This window comes from Lineus longissimus, chromosome 5 (assembly GCF_910592395.1).
Source record: "Lineus longissimus chromosome 5, tnLinLong1.2, whole genome shotgun sequence".
Taxonomy (NCBI): Eukaryota; Metazoa; Nemertea; class Pilidiophora; order Heteronemertea; family Lineidae; genus Lineus; species Lineus longissimus.
In genome coordinates, this window is record NC_088312.1 from 14,177,554 (window position 1) to 14,194,578 (window position 17,025).

A 17,025-nucleotide genomic window follows, 5' to 3' on the forward strand; every position below is an offset into this window, starting at 1 on the left:
TAAATTGTCAATGTTTGACCGCGACGCATCAAAGAACGCGTGGTGCTGTGAATCTGAAATTTAGATTATGTTATTCCGGACAGTCGGGCAAGTAAATGGTGAAAAATAAAATGGTGATTGACCACGGAAATTTTTTGATAATCGACAAATTAGACAGACTTTGATATTTCCACTCTTTTCAGCCAACTGGCAGAAAAAACTCAAAACACGCCCCCTATTACCCAATTAGCAAAATTCGAAATTAATTTTTTCATCAAATAATTTCTTTATATCTGTAGACTTGCCACAACAAATATTTTTTCAATACCTCTCCAAATATGTACTTGAGAGTTAAAAACATGCACTCGTCTAATTGATAGGCCTCGACCCTCCAACCGGCTATGAATATTCATTAGTGGTCTTGTCTCGCATACGAATGAGGTTATGGGAATCCCCATTTCGTCTCGCATGTCTCAGTGAGTGCAGCGCTGAGAGGCAACAGGCGAACGAGGTTGACAGAGATAATCAACACTAGGTACCTTGTCTCCAGGTACTTTAGCCAGAATTCACACTGGATGACCTACCTGGAGCTGTTCTTTTGTTATAGGGTGCGATTTTTACTTGACTCGGCAGTTTTGTCAGTTTCTTGTTTTTAGCCACTGGAAGGCATCGCTTGCTAATTTTTGCACACGCACGCACACTCCATACAATTACCATTACCATGGTTAACGACCTATAGTGATAACTATTTTCGTAAGATGCAGAGTAAATCAAATGGATTTTGTGATCGGAGACCCGCTCGCGAAAGTTCATTCGACGAGGTGCAAAAGCCCCGTAAAATACCTGGGAACAAGGTGCTTAATGAAGATAGGGAAAGTAACCTTGTCCACCCGCTGCATCAAGCACAGGTATGTCGATCTACGTAAAATCCTACATGTAATGTAGGATTTTAATCCTACATGTTTAAAATTAGATGTTTAAAATCCTACATGTAATGTAGGATTTTAATCCTACATGTACGCTTTAATCCTACATGTACGCTGCGGCATAAATTATGCCAAATATGGGAAACAAAATGGCGTCACCTGGTGTGAAAAAATAAATCGCACTGGCGCCTCAAAGGAATCATCGCGGTGGCATGTACCGGCATTCCTTATTTTATATTTGCCAACTCGAGTAAACTATGGTTACTCGGGTAAAAAAGTTCGGGCTGGAATTTCGGGCTGGCTTCTTCGGGATGAAACCTCGGGATGAAATCTCGGGCTGGCTTGTTTCGGGCTGGAAAAGTTCGGGCTAGCTTGATGTAGGCTGCCCAGCCAGAGAGGTAGGCTGGCGGAGGGTGTTGGGCGGCCAGGATCGGTCGTATATTAAAAAATGCTAAAGAACCAGTCTACACCACGCGACGATAACAACGACTCCTTACGTCGTCTGCTTTTACCCCATTCTCACTGCCGCAACCATTGCTAACCAATTATTTTTTGATTATCTACTGCCTTTTCATTTGCTGTTAATCACAGTTCGGGCGCTGCCTGGTCAGGATCAAAGCGAAGCCTTGCTGAGTTTAGTACCCCGAGTTTTGCGAGTACTAGTATATTTACCGAATGAGTCTGATTTGGGGATTCCCCGTCTTACGTCATCAGACTGTTGACGTCGAGGACAATATTTCCACCTCCGCTTAATAAACTAGATCGTAATAATAATCGGCCAATGTGAACCGTTTCTTATAACGACTGAAGAAGAAGATGTGTAAATTAACATGATTAAGAGAACCACGTTTACTGAAGCTATAAGTATAAGCAATTTCACCCCGATTTCACCTCGCTGAGCAACCCGGCCCCCACACATCGGTCCCAGGTTGATAATTGCGATCACGTGGCGATGATCACGTGGCCATTTCCTTTTTGTTGCGTTATTATATGAATTACGAACTTGGTTAATTTTTATCTCACACAGTGCATATTTTCCATATATTGATTCAAATTACCCTCAATTCTTCTTTAATTGCTGCAATAATGACTTCTACATCCACTATTGTAAGTATTGTAGCCTTGCCCTTGCAGACCACCTTCGTGTGCTTTTTTGTAATACAGTTTGACGACAATAAATCGGCCAGCCAGTATAGTGCTAGTGGCAGTACTGCACTGACCACTGCAGCACTCCAGCAGGGCCATACAGTCCCCATCATGCATGTATAGCCGGCCGGGCAGCCGAGCATCCCCCATGCATGAAGGTCTAAGCCATGATGTAGTATGTACACGTAATGAATGCATTTTATGAAATAAGATTGTTATGAGTAGTCTGTCATAATGGCACTGCCAGTCACAGTGCTTGGCCTGGCCCTGGCCTAGCCTAGGAATAGAATAGGATGGCATAGGGTGAGGCATTCATCACTGCACTAGACTACATTTTATGTAGGCCCCTAGGCCCAGGCCTACTATCATTTACAATGTCAACACAGTGAGGGCAATGTCTGAGTCACGTCTGATTCAGCACTACCTATATTCTTCGTACGTGAAGCATTTCGACGTAGGTTGTGCGATGTGAGAGTCCCCGAATGGCGACTTTGAGTGACCCCATCTTGCCTACCTAGCTGCTGCCTATATCATGGTCCCTTTGATTAAATATATGGCTTTGGCAGGCTTTTTTCCACTGATCACTTTTTAACATTGTCCTTGCAGACATCGAAGGTAAAGCGTCCACGCACCGTTTTTACTGAAGATCAACAGAAAGAGCTCAATGAAGCCATTGACTCAGGGCTGAGGAAGACCGTGGCTAACGCTAGCGAAATGCTGCTTGACTGTCATTAGTGTCAAGCAGGTGGAGGTAAGTTGTATTTGATTGCAAATTGTTGGATTTAAACAATATGTAGTATTTCCTGTACCTGCTTTTTTAACAGTTTGATCTTTGATCTTCTGTAGTTCTTGATGCTGCATGGACATTCTGAGTAAACACAAAATGGTGGCATGCATAAATGTATGTTTATTTTATAATTAAGTTATTGAAATTTCCAGACCTAATTTTTTGTTTTGGTTGTCCTTCGACCTTGTTGCTTGATTAGTATTATGACCAATTTGACTCTGTACTTCATGAAGATACGATCTCTCTTCAGGATTATGTCTTAAATCATTCGCTTGATTCAAAACCCCAAACAACCAAGCGAGTGAATGTGAAGCCAAGGGCCAATACTGGCTTGAATGGCTTTCAACTTTTTATCAAGGAAAATCACCAGTCCTTCTCTGAACATAAGTTGTTTTGCTGAAGCAGTGACAGTGGTGCCATTATTTTCTTAAGGCACAACAAAAGCAAAATATCGCTCGTCACAAGTCTGCAAGTGCAAGTCTGATTCTGAGTTACCCAGTCCCATTATATCTTTTTTTGTGTTTACATGTAAATAATTACTTTGTGGTCTGACAGTCACCAATTTGGTCAACCTGTTTTACATTACGGAGTGTCCCTTTCATTTCGCGTTAGTTTATGCATGTTAGTGCATTTGAGTTGTTCCACTTACATGTATTCTTACAAATTTCAATTTCAGGTGATGAACCCAACTCGACCAAATTAAAAGCTTGGAAGCAGCATTGGGATGCTTTGAGTCAGGAGGAGAGAAATGACTTCAACGAGCAATCCAAAAGCTTGGCAAGTGAGCTGCTGGATGATGTTCGAATACGGTTCATCCCCATTTCGTCTACACCCATTTCGCCTACAAAATTTACCCATTTCGCCTACTCAACATTTCGCCGACACCCATTTCGCCTATTCACCATTTTGCCTACTCACCATTTCGCCTACACCATTTCGCCTATTCACCATTTCGCCTATTACCCATTTTGCCTACAAAAAACCGGCAACGAGACATCATGGGTTACGTCGATGCTGTTAGGCATATCATATGAACAAGACATTGTGTCATGGACCTGTGTGTAGACTGTTTGAGCATTAAACCAGTGTTTCATAAAGTGAAAAGTGTCGGTACATGTATCTAATTTTTTCATATTTATCACATGTGCGATCTTATAAATCTTATAAATTGAAGTTTTATAAATGTAACCGCCAACGAAAGAGCATGGGTTACGTCGAAGCTGTTAGGCATATATGAACAAGATATTGTGTCCGGGATGGACCTGTGTGTAGATTGTTTGAGCATTGGACCAAATAATAAACTTGAGATAGATCATACTTAATTTGTTTTCTTTCTTGATCACGACCCTGTAATGACCATTTGTAAAGCCAAGCTCCACAATGAAGATATCCTGTAGGGCAGCGCTTGGTTGTACCAAGATGTAAAAAAAACAGGCCAAGACTCTTGGGTTCTTCACTTGCAAATATTCATAATTGAAATGATGAACCCCCCCCCCCCCGCCTTTATAACCCATTGAAAATGAAAATACTAGTATGTCGGCAATTGACCCGAACACATCAATATCTACATGTTGAAGAGTGACCTTCCCTCCCCCCGCACCCCCCCCCCCCCCCCCCATTAAGTGAAGTGAAGAGAGACAAGACCAAAATTGAATATTCATAGGTTGGAGGTTCCAGACCTATCAATTAGACGCGAGTGTGTTTTCAACTCTCAAGTGCTTATATGGAGAGATATTGGAAAGATATTTGGTATGGCAAGTCTACAGATAATAATAAATTTTTTGATGAAAAAATAAATTTTGATATTTGGTAATTTGACAATAAGGGGCGTGTTTTGAAATTTGGCTGAAAACAGTGGAAATATCATGGTCTCTCAAATTTGAAGAAAAAAAATTCGTGGACAACCACCAGTTTTAAATTTTACCATTTACTCGCCTGACTGTCTGGAATGTCATATCCAAATTTCTGATTCACAACCCGAAGCATTATTTGATGCGAGGCGGTCAAACTGTGCACAATTTAACGGCAAAAAGGCTTAAAAAATCAATGGTGGTCTTGTCTCAAGAGGCCGGGTTGGAATGATAAAGTATGGTAAAGTTTAACTTGGAAATATGCTATAATATGAAGGAAAAAAACCAAGCTCAACAATTCGTAAAATTGTTCAAATGTCCAGCGCACACCACTGTTTTCCTTTTTAGTAGGCGAAATGGTGAGTAGGCGAAATGGTGAGTAGGCGAAATGGTGAGTAGGCGAAATGGTGAATAGGCGAAATTGGTGTAGGCGAAATGGGTGTAGGCGAAATGGGGGTAAGCGAAATGGGTAATAGGCGAAATGGGTGTAGGCGAAATGGGGGTACACCTCGAATACAGGAAAGGAAGAGATATCTCGTGAAGTCTGCAATTGTGTTGGTGTGTACTACTAGTCATCTATACCCTTGGTGTAGCAAATTATCCCTGTGATGAAGTTTTGACTTTGTCCTCAGAAGACCAGTTTGTGAAGAATAGAATAGAAAGATGATCACTGCAAATTTGAGGATGATTTGTTATACATGTCTTTTAATGACAATAATAGTCATTTTGCTCATTACTATTAGACCTGATGTTGAAGTGACAGGAAGTACGTGTAGGTCGGTACATAATCACTACTACAAGACAAAACACTAAATGGTCAATATTTGAATTTGGATGAGAAGTTACCCTTGACTTCGTTTTTGAAGTGAACTCTTCAATTGAATATTTCTTTAAACATACTTCAGACTAAAGACTACAGAGGAATTATGTTTTATGTTGTATCTCATTGACCTATGTAGCATAGTTTTTTTCATTCATCTTAACTCTTTGATTTCAGATGGACAGCTTCCAAGAGGTTGGAATGGAGGGCTACCTGCTCTTAGTTGACCCTATGGCAAAGGCAAACGAATTCAATTACTTCAGTGGTGGTACTGCTGTTGGGAAAAAATTCTTAGAATCCACAGAGGGCAGAGCACAGTCAGATTTTAATCTCTATGTTTTGAAGGGTTAGTTTACCGAAATTTTTCTTTTCTTCATTTTCAAGTAAATGTAGTGGTCTTTTTCATGCCAAAATCTTGCCTAATTAAGTATGTTTCTCAATCTCCTCCTAAACATCATGATTTTTGGCATTGTAACCATTTGAGTTCTGTCAGTTGCTTCTGTCATTCCGTTTAATATCTTTAACTTGCAGTGTGTAAGCACACAAGTGGGCTACATGTACAAGGATGATAGATTTTATAGGTATCATTCAGAACCTCGTTATTTTCATTATCAATCATAGCGAACCTCAAATATGCTCAGGTATCGGGAGCCAAGATTCATTAAATGTATTTAGTCAATTGATTTGCTCATTATTTCTTCTAGGAGTGGAGAGTGCTGTCCCATCCACATCAGCACCAACTTCATCAACGCAGTCTGCTGCAAAAGTGGTGCCCAGACAGTCGAATTGGTTGCGGAATTCTGTTAAAGCTGGAATGAATGAACTCTATGGTAAATACTGACCTCACCTGTTGCTGTTACTTTATACAAATGAAGAATAGGTTTAATTTGAGGTAATTAGTCACCAATGAAACTCTTTGACTATCATGCTCAGAAGGTATATTGGAACCTCTTGGGACTGACCAGTGTTGTCCTTAATAGGGAGTTGTCCTAATTAGAGAGTTGAAGTTGAATGGAATCAACCAATTTGGGCCTAAAACTAGTGTCTTTTAATAGAGATGTGCCCGATAAAAGAAATTTGACAAATATTTGGGATCTATTCAACAAAAGTAAGCGTTTTTATGTTATCGAGTATTAATCTATTTACATTACTTGTTACAGCCTCATTTGTAAAGAAGCCTGAAAAAGCCTTCGTCTATGCAGAATTCAGTAGACAAAAGTTTGCGGCCTTGGGAATGCTGTGCGACATTGTTTCCAAGTTGCGTAAAAGCAACAATCTAAGCGTGCTTGGAAATGCCGACTTCTGCCAACAGTATTCACTTTTAGCAGTTAGGATTTCCCGAACTGCCAAAAAGTCTTATTTGAATTTCGCCTACCTGTCCATTTTTCAGTCTTAATTTTCTCCCAGTTGGAAGGCTGATTTGGTAGTATTGTGTTGTTGAGTCATGTAAATTAGCTTTTGCTGTTCAGACTATTTTTGAGCTTTGTGACCTCTTAAAATATTTTACAAAGTTTCCTGATGGTTTTCATAGAACATTACCTTTTTTTATTGCAATTTTAGATCCATGTCCAAGTTCAGTCAATGGTCAGAAAGAATTCGTTGTCAATGTCGAGGAAGGAGGAAGAGGAAACATTTTGGTTGTCCCAAGTCGTCATGAGGTTAGTTTTTGTCTTCCTACTTTCCAACTATGTGTTCTCTAAGTTGTAGTCACAATTATATTGTACATGTATCTTTTACATGTACTCTAATCTCCCACTTACCTGTCCCATTCCTGAACCCGGAAAATCATCAGAAAATCCTAAGTCCAATAAAATGGGGTGGGGTATGGTCGGAAACAGAATGCCCTGGATCAATATTATAATTGTTCTGTCGACTTCCTTGTCACACCCCAGAGCCTGGCAAAGAATTACACTAGGCCTAATCGGGTGAGGTTACGGATGACCTCAGTGACATAACAATTACGTATTCTCCAAAACAGTATAAGAGAAGTTGGACAGTTCTTGTGTACTCATTGATGTTTTTGTCAGAGGTTCGATTTGTTAATCGACGAGATGCGTTTGTTTTGGATTTTTTGCTTTGCCATTGGATTTTGGGTCGTGAATTCGATGGATAACGGTGACGACGGTGATGGTGGCGGTAATGGTGGGCATGGTGATGGTGGTGACGACGGAGGTCATAATGGTGCGGCTAACGAAGGCCAAGAAAGGAGACATCTTCATGGCTACAGCTTGAATCAGCGTTTGGACTACGTGGATACTTTTAGGCTGCACCATGCGATGGGCATTGCGCATGCCCGGTCTTGTCGTTCTTTTGCCGTACATCACCGCATCCATCCAAAGACATTCTCAAGATGGCTAGACCAGTATGAAGAGATGTCGGAACGCCGCGACAGGTGCACCCAAATTGAGAGGAGACGGCGGAGGATTCGGCAGCATGGCAATGATGAACAAGGTAACTCATTTTTGTCAGGAATTTACGAAAGATGTACAATTTTAAGTGAAGTAGGCCCATAAGATTAAGGCCTGTACTCACTGACGCGTTTTTCCGCCGCATTTTCACCGCCGGGCGGGGAATCCTTTGTTCACCTAATGAATAACAATTGATTTCCGCGCCTCGGTGAAAACGCGGCGCAAAAGCGCGACAGTGAGTTCAGGCTTTCACTGTGAAATGAGGTTTTATCCATAGTTCGACATTATTCAGGGACTCTTCTTAGATTTCAGGCATACTCTACTCTTCTCCCCCTCCGATTCATCCCTTCACCGTCTGCTTGATAGGCCTACCGTTTGTCCTTTTCAGCGTTTTGGGCAGACATGGAAAATCAGCTCAACGACTGGTTTATTCAACGCCGCCAGCATGGAATTCCAGTATCCGGGATCGATCTCCAGTCACAAGCAGCCAGAGAATACAGACAATGGTGGACTAATCTGACGGAGGAACAAAGGCAGCAGACGAGAGCGCAAAGGCCTCGCAATCAGGATTTCCGAGCGTCAGATCACTGGCTGACCCGATTCAAAGAAAGGTAAAAACAACGAAGCCATTTCGTAAATTGGTATCTCACTTGGGTTGGGTTCTCTCACAACTTTTGTTCTGCCATAATGGAATAATGGGCCCAATGACCAAGAAATGGACAGTAATGGGGGAGTAAGCTACGTTTTTCAAAGCTAAAAGTGGTCTCCTTTTCCTTTCAGAAAAAGAATAAGCCATCGAAGAAAGAATAAGAACACGCGAACCCTCCCCGACAACGCTATGGAAATAGCGGCCGTCTATCGTAGGGAAACGTCTCAAATCATCCAAAATGGAAATTTCCATGTGATCATCAACATGGATGAAACATTTGTCAACTTTGACATGGTGCCGAAAACCACAATGGCTACAACAGGATCACATTCGATCGACATCAGATCCTCAAGAGGGAACGGGAAGATTGGATGCACGGTAACCTTGGCCGTCTCCAGCGATGGACGAAAACTACCAGCTGAGGTCAACTTTAGGGGCTTGGATGCTGAAGGCGAAGTTATTGCAGAACTGCGAGCCCATGCTCCCCAGAACGTGCGAGTAAGTAAACCTTTTCATTAACTAATCCTGGTTTATTAGCTGTTAGATGACCATATCATCTTCAACTGCCAATGGAGCTAGCTCTATGATCTGCCTGCTCCTCGTGTTTAATGGTCTTTTTACGAATCTTGTTCTATTTTTAGAATCATTGCAGTACGTTGATCTTTGAAACCATTTCCCAAAGCTATCAGCTGGCTGAGCAACAATACAATCGGAGAATGAGTCATACATTTTCATGAATTGCACCGATTTATTCTTTATTTTTAAACGAAACGTTTTAATCTTAGGTTACAGGTACTCCGAATGGCTGGGCAAGACATCAGTCATTGATCGAATGGTTGCAAGCCATTGTTGTGCCATTTATTGCCGGAGCAACCTTTCTCCTCATCTTGGATCGCTACCCTGCCCATAGACATCATCTGTTTACGGAGGAAATTCCGCGGCAAAATGGACAGGATTCGTTCATTCCTGGACGATGCACTTCAATTTTGCGACCTTTGGACTTAACTGTAAATCGCAGTTTTAAATGTCATCTCAGATTGGTGTGGAAAGCCTGGAAGATTGGACATACCGAAGATGATGGACACTGTGATCAGATTTCCGGCCAGGAAGTAGTACGTATGATCAGTCTCGCCTGGGAAAGAGTGGCATTCCAAGTGATAGTCAGTGGGTGGAGACTAAGTGGACTTCTTCCGGACGGGAATGACGACCCAGTGATCCCGCATCCAGCAGATGGGGAACTTGAAGAGGTTAATGATGAGCTTGAGTTTGACCCTGATGACGCTGATGTTGACTTTCATGATGAATAAAACCTTATCAGAATGTTAATCTTCTGTTCAATTTTTTCTTTAATGCCCATTATCAGGCAGTAGATCACCCTGTTCTTTCGTCCCAGTTCCAATCTAGTGACTTTACCCTTCCATGTCAAAGACGAGGCCACTCTTTTTAACTACAGGTGATGAAATCAACAATCAGGCCCGATCACAGTTTAAAGACTCATTGTGGGTGTTCCTAGACCACTTCACTGCTTAACTGCAGAATAGCCAGGACTCTTCTATAATCACCCTTATTCCATTGGGCAATTGATCGGTTGTAGTAGCTCCCATTGTGTAAATACAGTGTGTTAAATGGTGAACGAATCGCCACAGTGATCTTGAGCTGTTACGAAACCGTGACCCTAATTGCCCCGGTCGCCCAGCCGCAGTACACGTAAACGACTACGTGACTAGGCAAGATTGTCGTAAAGCCTTACAGTGTCCATTGTCATGTCACTACTCCAGGTTGTTCCATAAATTGAGCTCTGCCCCAACCAAAATTAGCAATATTCGGACTTAGTCACTTGCGATAGGGTTTGGAAATGGGACAGGTAAGTGGGAGATTAGTGTATCTACATCTTCTTGTTTCAAGGGTTTTCTTTTAATTGGCAGCTTGTTGATATCCAAAAACATACTGCAAATTCCTTTAGAAGGATGGGGATTGAGGTTGAAAAGACAGGCTGATATGATATAGCCATTTAGATTTGGCAGGAATCTGCAAACCTTCTCCCCATCTGTGTTGTCCAGTTGTTTTACGAGTAATGCTGGCCTTCCTCTTGTGGGATACATCAGATAACTTGCTGATTTCTTCTGCCAATTTATCATTTTAGGACCAAGACCCCTTTCCAACTACAACGTCAGGATCCAGCAAAAATGTCATTCAAGGTAGTTTGTTCATATAAATCACATCTTCCTGCTTTCCTGTAATTCCCCTTAAAACGTATAACCAGATGTGCAAGGCTACTGTGTACATGTACAAGTATGGTATTTACATGTGGCAACCTCTATATTTGAAAGATAAGAAAACATCGTTTGCAAGTTAGAATAGTTCACAAGAATGTTATGTTTGCATATCAGCTGTAAATACATAGTCTTCCCAACAATTTTCTAGCACAAGCCTTGATTACGAACTGAACAAATTAAATGCCCTTATTCGTATGATTAGTGATTTTTTTCATTTTTCTTCCAGAATTCTCAGGAGCAACGCCTGCATGTATTGTAGCAGGTGGAGAATCAGATTCTGAAGGGGTAAGCCATTTTGATCGAAAATTCATCATACATGTTGGTGCGGGTATGGCTTCGGACAGGATCAGGAAATAAACCAAGAGCCGAGTAACTTTTGATAAATCTTTGTTGTTGACTCATCAAATTGAATTGTTTCTGAAAATACAAGAATGCAAATGGTCTTACAAAAATGTCTTCACTTAGCACTGAGAAATCAATACGCTGCTGTGAGATCACCCAGGAGACGTCCTCCACATACATTAGTACACCGACAATGCACTGCCCGTACACGGACACATGCACCGAGGTGCGCTCGCAACAGCCTGACAGAGCACAAACAGCGACCAATACAGGCCCAAATTCTCGGGTCCCAGCTTACAACGATTACTCAAATGGGGCATGGGAGATCTATACATCATCATTTACCTCGTTTATAAATGCTCTTGGCCTAAACATGAGCACGAAAGGGAGAAACTCCCACGAAAAAGACGAAAGGTCCGCAAGGACATTTCTCAAACACACAAAAAAGGCGAAAGCGCTGACGTCACAACTCCGGAGCGGAAAAGAGGGCGCATCTCAAACTAACGCGCGCGAAATTCAAATTGGCCGTAAAACAATTACACGCGGAACTCGCGATTTAAACATTGGGTTTCAGTAACATTCAAAACATCCTCCGGGCGCCAAGGACGCGATAAAGCGCGGACGCATAATTTAGTCAGAATTTCAGTCATCTAACGCGCATCACTCCCGTCGTCTCTGTCCCCATCCCCAGTCTCATGGTCAGAGTCAACGTCTTCAATAGCGGAAGAAACATCATCATCGGGCTCCAGGACTGGCACACACCTCTGGACAGACCTTGTCCTGAACCCAGATTTCACCTTGACCTTCACATTCCTGACCTCCCCATCATCCCCTGGGTAGGTCTCCTCGATTCGGCCCAATTCCCACTGACCACACACTGCACTGGGATCGACAAGCAGGACAACATCACCGGGACGCACCTTACGCCCCTTGGCGAGCCACTTGGACCTTCTCTGTAAGGTGGGTAGGTATTCCCGAATGAACCTCAACCAGAACTGGTTGACCAAAGCCTGGGCAAACTCGAATCTCTTGTGGAGATTCTTGGTGACTGCAAACGGTCCCTGAGGAGTCTCGGCTGACGCCCTACCAAGAAGAAAGTGATTAGGAGTCAGGAGTTGCAAGTCGTTTGGGTCGTTTGAACTGTAACCCAGCGGCCTAGAATTGACCAAGTTCTGAACTTCTGCGAACACAGTACTCATCTCGTTCCAAGTTAGATTCTGAGGACCAACCACTAACTTCAGACCTTTCTTGACCAACTTGATGAGTGATTCATAAAACCCACCCTGGTTGGGACTCAGCGGGGTGATGAAACGCCACTTCACCTTGTGGAGGGCAGCAAAACCCTCGAATTGCTTACGCCCCTCCTCCACAAGTTTTTTCAATTCTTTCTTGGTGCTAACAAATGAACTTCCATTATCAGAAATAATGGTTGAAGGCCACCCATGATGGGAGACAAACCTCCTCAATGCATGAAGGAAGGCTTGGGTGGACAGGTTTTCCACAATCTCAAGGTGAATCGCTCTGACAGTAGCACAGGTGAAGATAGCCCCCCAGCCTTTGTCACCTTATTACGCCTACACTTCAAGAGAAAGGGACCAAACAGGTCCAAGCCAGTTGTACTGTAGACAGGAGCAAACAACTGAAGACGTTCCAAAGGAAGGTCTGCCATCCAAGGGACCAGGGGAGATTTCCTACACTTCCTGCAGACAACACAGTCTCGAACTATCAGACGTGCCATGGTCCGACCCTTCACAAACCAATACTTGCGGCGACTATGACACAGTGTACTCTCACACCCACAATGACCATTCTTCTAATGGACATCTCTCATCAACAACTTGGAAATGTGGTTCGAAGAGGGAAGGAGAAAGGGATGGTTTTCATCATAGGACAGAGGGGACTTGCGAAGACGACCCCCAACCCTGAGCATTCCCTCACTGTCTCGAAAGGGAGCGAGGTCCTTGCAGCGTGTATGCCAGTCAGTCAACTCCTCCTGGGCAGTAGAGATCCAGTATTCCTCAGCTTTCTCGCGTTCCCCCGGTTCGAGTTCTCCAGTCCTTCCATCTTCTTTCTTGACCTTGGCCTTGAGATTCCCAATGAAGCGAAGACAAAGGGCTGTCACCGTGATGAGTCTGGGCCAACTCGAATAGGCGTAGCTCTTGATCGGTGGGACAATCTTCACAACCGCTGAAGACATCTTGGGAAATTCTCGGTCTGGTTTCTTCTCGCTATCCACATCAGCTAACTTCAGTGATGTCTGGTCTGGCCAATGCATCTCTCCCCTTTTCAGGAAATCCGGTCCTTCAATCCAACGACCTGTCATCTCATCTGGCCTGAGTCCTCTGGTAAGATCATCTGCTGGATTTAGGGCTGTGGGCACATACTTCCATAACGAGGGATCCCAGGTGGACTGAATCTCAGCAACGCGTACGCCAACAAACTGTTTCAAAGAGAGCGACTCAGACTTCACCCAATGAAGAACTATCTGAGAATCAGACCACAAATGAACATCAGGCTTGGTGCGCAACTCAGTATGGATGGTCTTGGCAAGACGGGAACCAATGAGAGCCGCCATCAACTGAAGGCGTGGCACCGTAGTCTGGTGTAGCGGGGCCACCCTTGCCTTTGACGAGTACAGACGGACACTAATGCCATCTGGCATTGGCCACAACATGTAGCCGCAGGCACCATATGCATGCAGGCTGGCGTCAACAAACACATGAAGTTGGGGTTGTCCCAACGCGTCTACAGGCTTGACAGACCTGGGGATGACAACAGACGTTTCTAGCTGCTTGAAATCCGCGAAAATCTTGCTCCACCTCTTTACCTGGTCCGGTGGTAGATTGGTGTCCCAACCAAGTTCCTTGATTCTCCAGATATCTTGCATAGCAATCTTGGCTGTGACCGTGACAGGGGTCGCCAGACCAAGAGGATCAAACAGAGTGGACATGTATGACAGCACCAACCTCTTCGTCAGAGACTCAGAAGGGGGGTCCTTGACCCGGAAATGAATCATATCAGACTTATGATTCCAGGAGACACCTAGAGTCTTGACGCTATCACCACCACCTCCGAGATCAACAGACTCACCAACACATGCCTCAGACTTCTGACTCATTGACTCCTTACCAGCCAAGTTACTATACCAGATCTTGATCCCAAACTTCCCAGTGTCCAGGATCTCGTCCAGATCACCCATCCTGCCCTTGGCCTGGCTCGTCTGTTCGCACGAATGGATCAAATCATCCATATACCGGTCTCGCTTCAGGATCTGGGCTGCATCGGGGTGGGATGTCTCGTGGCGTTCCGCGATCTTCAGCATCACCAGGCTTGCCATATCAGGGGAAGACTTGTCACCAAAGGCCACCCTGGTAAGTTTGTAGATCTCTGGCTCTCTCGTGTCATCTAGATTCCTCCATAGGAAACGATGAACTTCGGTGTCTTCAGGTTTTAGTCTTATCTGCAAGAACATTTTAGAGATATCCCCCACAATAGCGATCAAGTCCTCACGGAACCTGAGCAGCACCCCCAACAAATTGCCAATCAAGTTGGGTCCCTTGTAAAGGAAGGAATTCAGGGAGACACCTTGGAACCTAGACGCTGGATCAAAGACAATCCTCAGTGGGGTGCTGGGCTTATCAGGACGGTACACCCCATGGTGTGGAAGGTAATATACCGGTCTCTTGTCAGTCTCTCGGGGCCCTGCCTTGACAGCCCAACCCTTGTCAAGGTATTCTTGCACAGCATGATTGTACAAAGAGGCTTTGTCAGAGTCTCGAGACAAGCTCTTCTCAAGGGAGTACAGTCTTTTCTCAGCAAGACTGTAGTTGTCAGGCAAGAGACAAGGATCTCTTCTCCAAGGCGGACCGATCATGTAGCGATCGCCATCATGGCTGACAGAGCTTTCCAGAAGCTCCAGAGCCTTACGGTCTTCTGATGACATGGGCTCAATGGGACAGGAACAGCTTGGGGCTCTAACTCCCAACACTTCAAGATCATACAGGTCAGACATAGACGGGGCAAGTTTTCTGACAAGATTGACTGACACCCGCTTAGGAGCCTTTCCTTCAGCCCCTATGACATACCATCCAAGTGGGACTCGTTTTGCAACAGGTTCAAAATCCAAGCCTCGCCTAACTTCCTCTTCAGAGTGTAGGTGACTATACTGAACCCCCAGGATGAGATCAATTGGACCCCCAGGATGAGACAAGTCCAGATCACTGAGATGGGAGAAAGAGCGCAAATAGTCCTCATTCAAGGGAGGAACCCCGGATACAGTGCAATCCATCTCATGGGCCTCGACCAGATGCTCTTCTCCCCCATCCAAGTGGGAAAGCCAGAATTTCAATCTACGACTGTTCTGTTGACTATGTGGGGAACCACCAACCACCAAAACCTCAACAGGCTCAATTCTACCTTGTAGGCCTAATCCCTTAGCAAAATCACTCCGCACAATATTGGTGGTCGACCCTGAATCCAGCAAAACATTGCCCTCCTTCACCCTGCCATTCTCCGACCTGACCTGAACTCTAACCACAGGCAAGATGCCACCTTTGTCAAGAGCAGCCTTGGCGACACCAACAGTAGGCCTGGAAGAATCTGTAGCAGGAGGATCTGGCCAAGGACCGGGAGGTGGGGAATCTACATGAAGCAAGACATGATGCCACCTAGTGCAGCCACCTTTCCCACGCTTTCTCTTCCCCCTACAATCCTGTGAACGATGGCCCTTGATGAGGCAGGAATAACACAGGTTATGAGTCTTAGCAAGATTCTGACGCTCAGAGATTGAATTGCTGACAAAGGTGGGGCACTCGGGAACCTTGTGTGGCTCCGAGCAAATATAGCATTCTAAAACTTTGTCCCTCACTGCCTGTGCAGCAAAGGAGCGCCTGTCATGCTTACCACTGCCACTATTGCCACTGTTGCTACCATAATTACCCTTGGTCTCTGTCGAGCGTAGGTCACCGAAATCTGGGTCGCATTTTGCCCGGACTTTCTTGCGCAGGAATTCAGACAGGTCCAAGATGGTCGGCGCACGCATGGGGTCTCTTTCACGGATTCTGGCAACTGCGTCTTGCCACTGGTCAATCAAGTAGTCTGGGAGGCGCTGGACGACAAGGTGAAGAGTTGTGACGGCATTCACATCGGCAAAGTACTGTAGTCGCTGTAAACCTGCAATAACATTGATAACATCAATAGAGTAATCACGAAGAGAGTCCTTGGAATTGTCTATTTTCTTGCCCTTGATGATCTTATCAATAAAAGTACGAGCAAGTACGCTGCGTGCCCCAAATTGATCCTTAAGCTGTTTCAAGGCTGTGGCATACATGGCACCAGAGCAGCCAAGGCCTGCTATCAGACGCTCGGCATCACCGGACAGGTGCATCCTCAATTGGGCAAGTCGGGCATCATCCTTCAGGTGAGGCTTATCATGAATGTGTAGCTTAAAGCTGTCCATAAAGTCAACGTAATCGACAGGTTTACCACTGAACGACTTCAACTTTAGGGTTGGGATGTCTCGACCGGCTTCGATCCGATATAATGCCGCGGCGACGGTCAAGTCCACAGAACTGCTTGGCAGGACGGTTTCACGAAACTCCACCAACTCGTCGATCCATGAGTCGAAGGCTGGAACCGGATCCACCGATGTGGCGAAGACGGGAGACGGCATCGAGGACACTGTCGAACTTATTATCAGAGGGTGGTGAGCCAACGATATCGGCACACTGGAGGTCGGCAACGTAGCAGGAGTCAGTGTGCTACCAGCACCACGAGGCATGGCGGCAGAGACAGGAAGCCCCAGTTGCAGGACTCGATGATGTTACTGCCGCTGCACCGAAAC

At 44.5% G+C, this 17,025-nt stretch overlaps 1 protein-coding gene across 1 annotated transcript; it reads right to left on the bottom strand.

Annotated features, from left to right (window-relative positions):
• Nucleotides 1-12,996: 12,996 nt before the first annotated feature.
• LOC135488519 (uncharacterized) lies at nt 12,997-16,224 on the bottom strand. Its single transcript, XM_064773157.1, has one exon. It carries the CDS (start codon nt 16,222-16,224, stop codon nt 12,997-12,999), a length of 3,228 nt encoding a protein of 1,075 aa, XP_064629227.1.
• Between the last annotated feature and the right edge of the window lie 801 nt (nt 16,225-17,025).

What these genes read in the sequence shown, in the direction of transcription:
- LOC135488519 (XM_064773157.1), bottom strand. Translation starts at nt 16,224, where the DNA reads ATGCGTGCGCCGACCATCTTGGACCTGTCTGAATTCCTGCGCAAGAAA.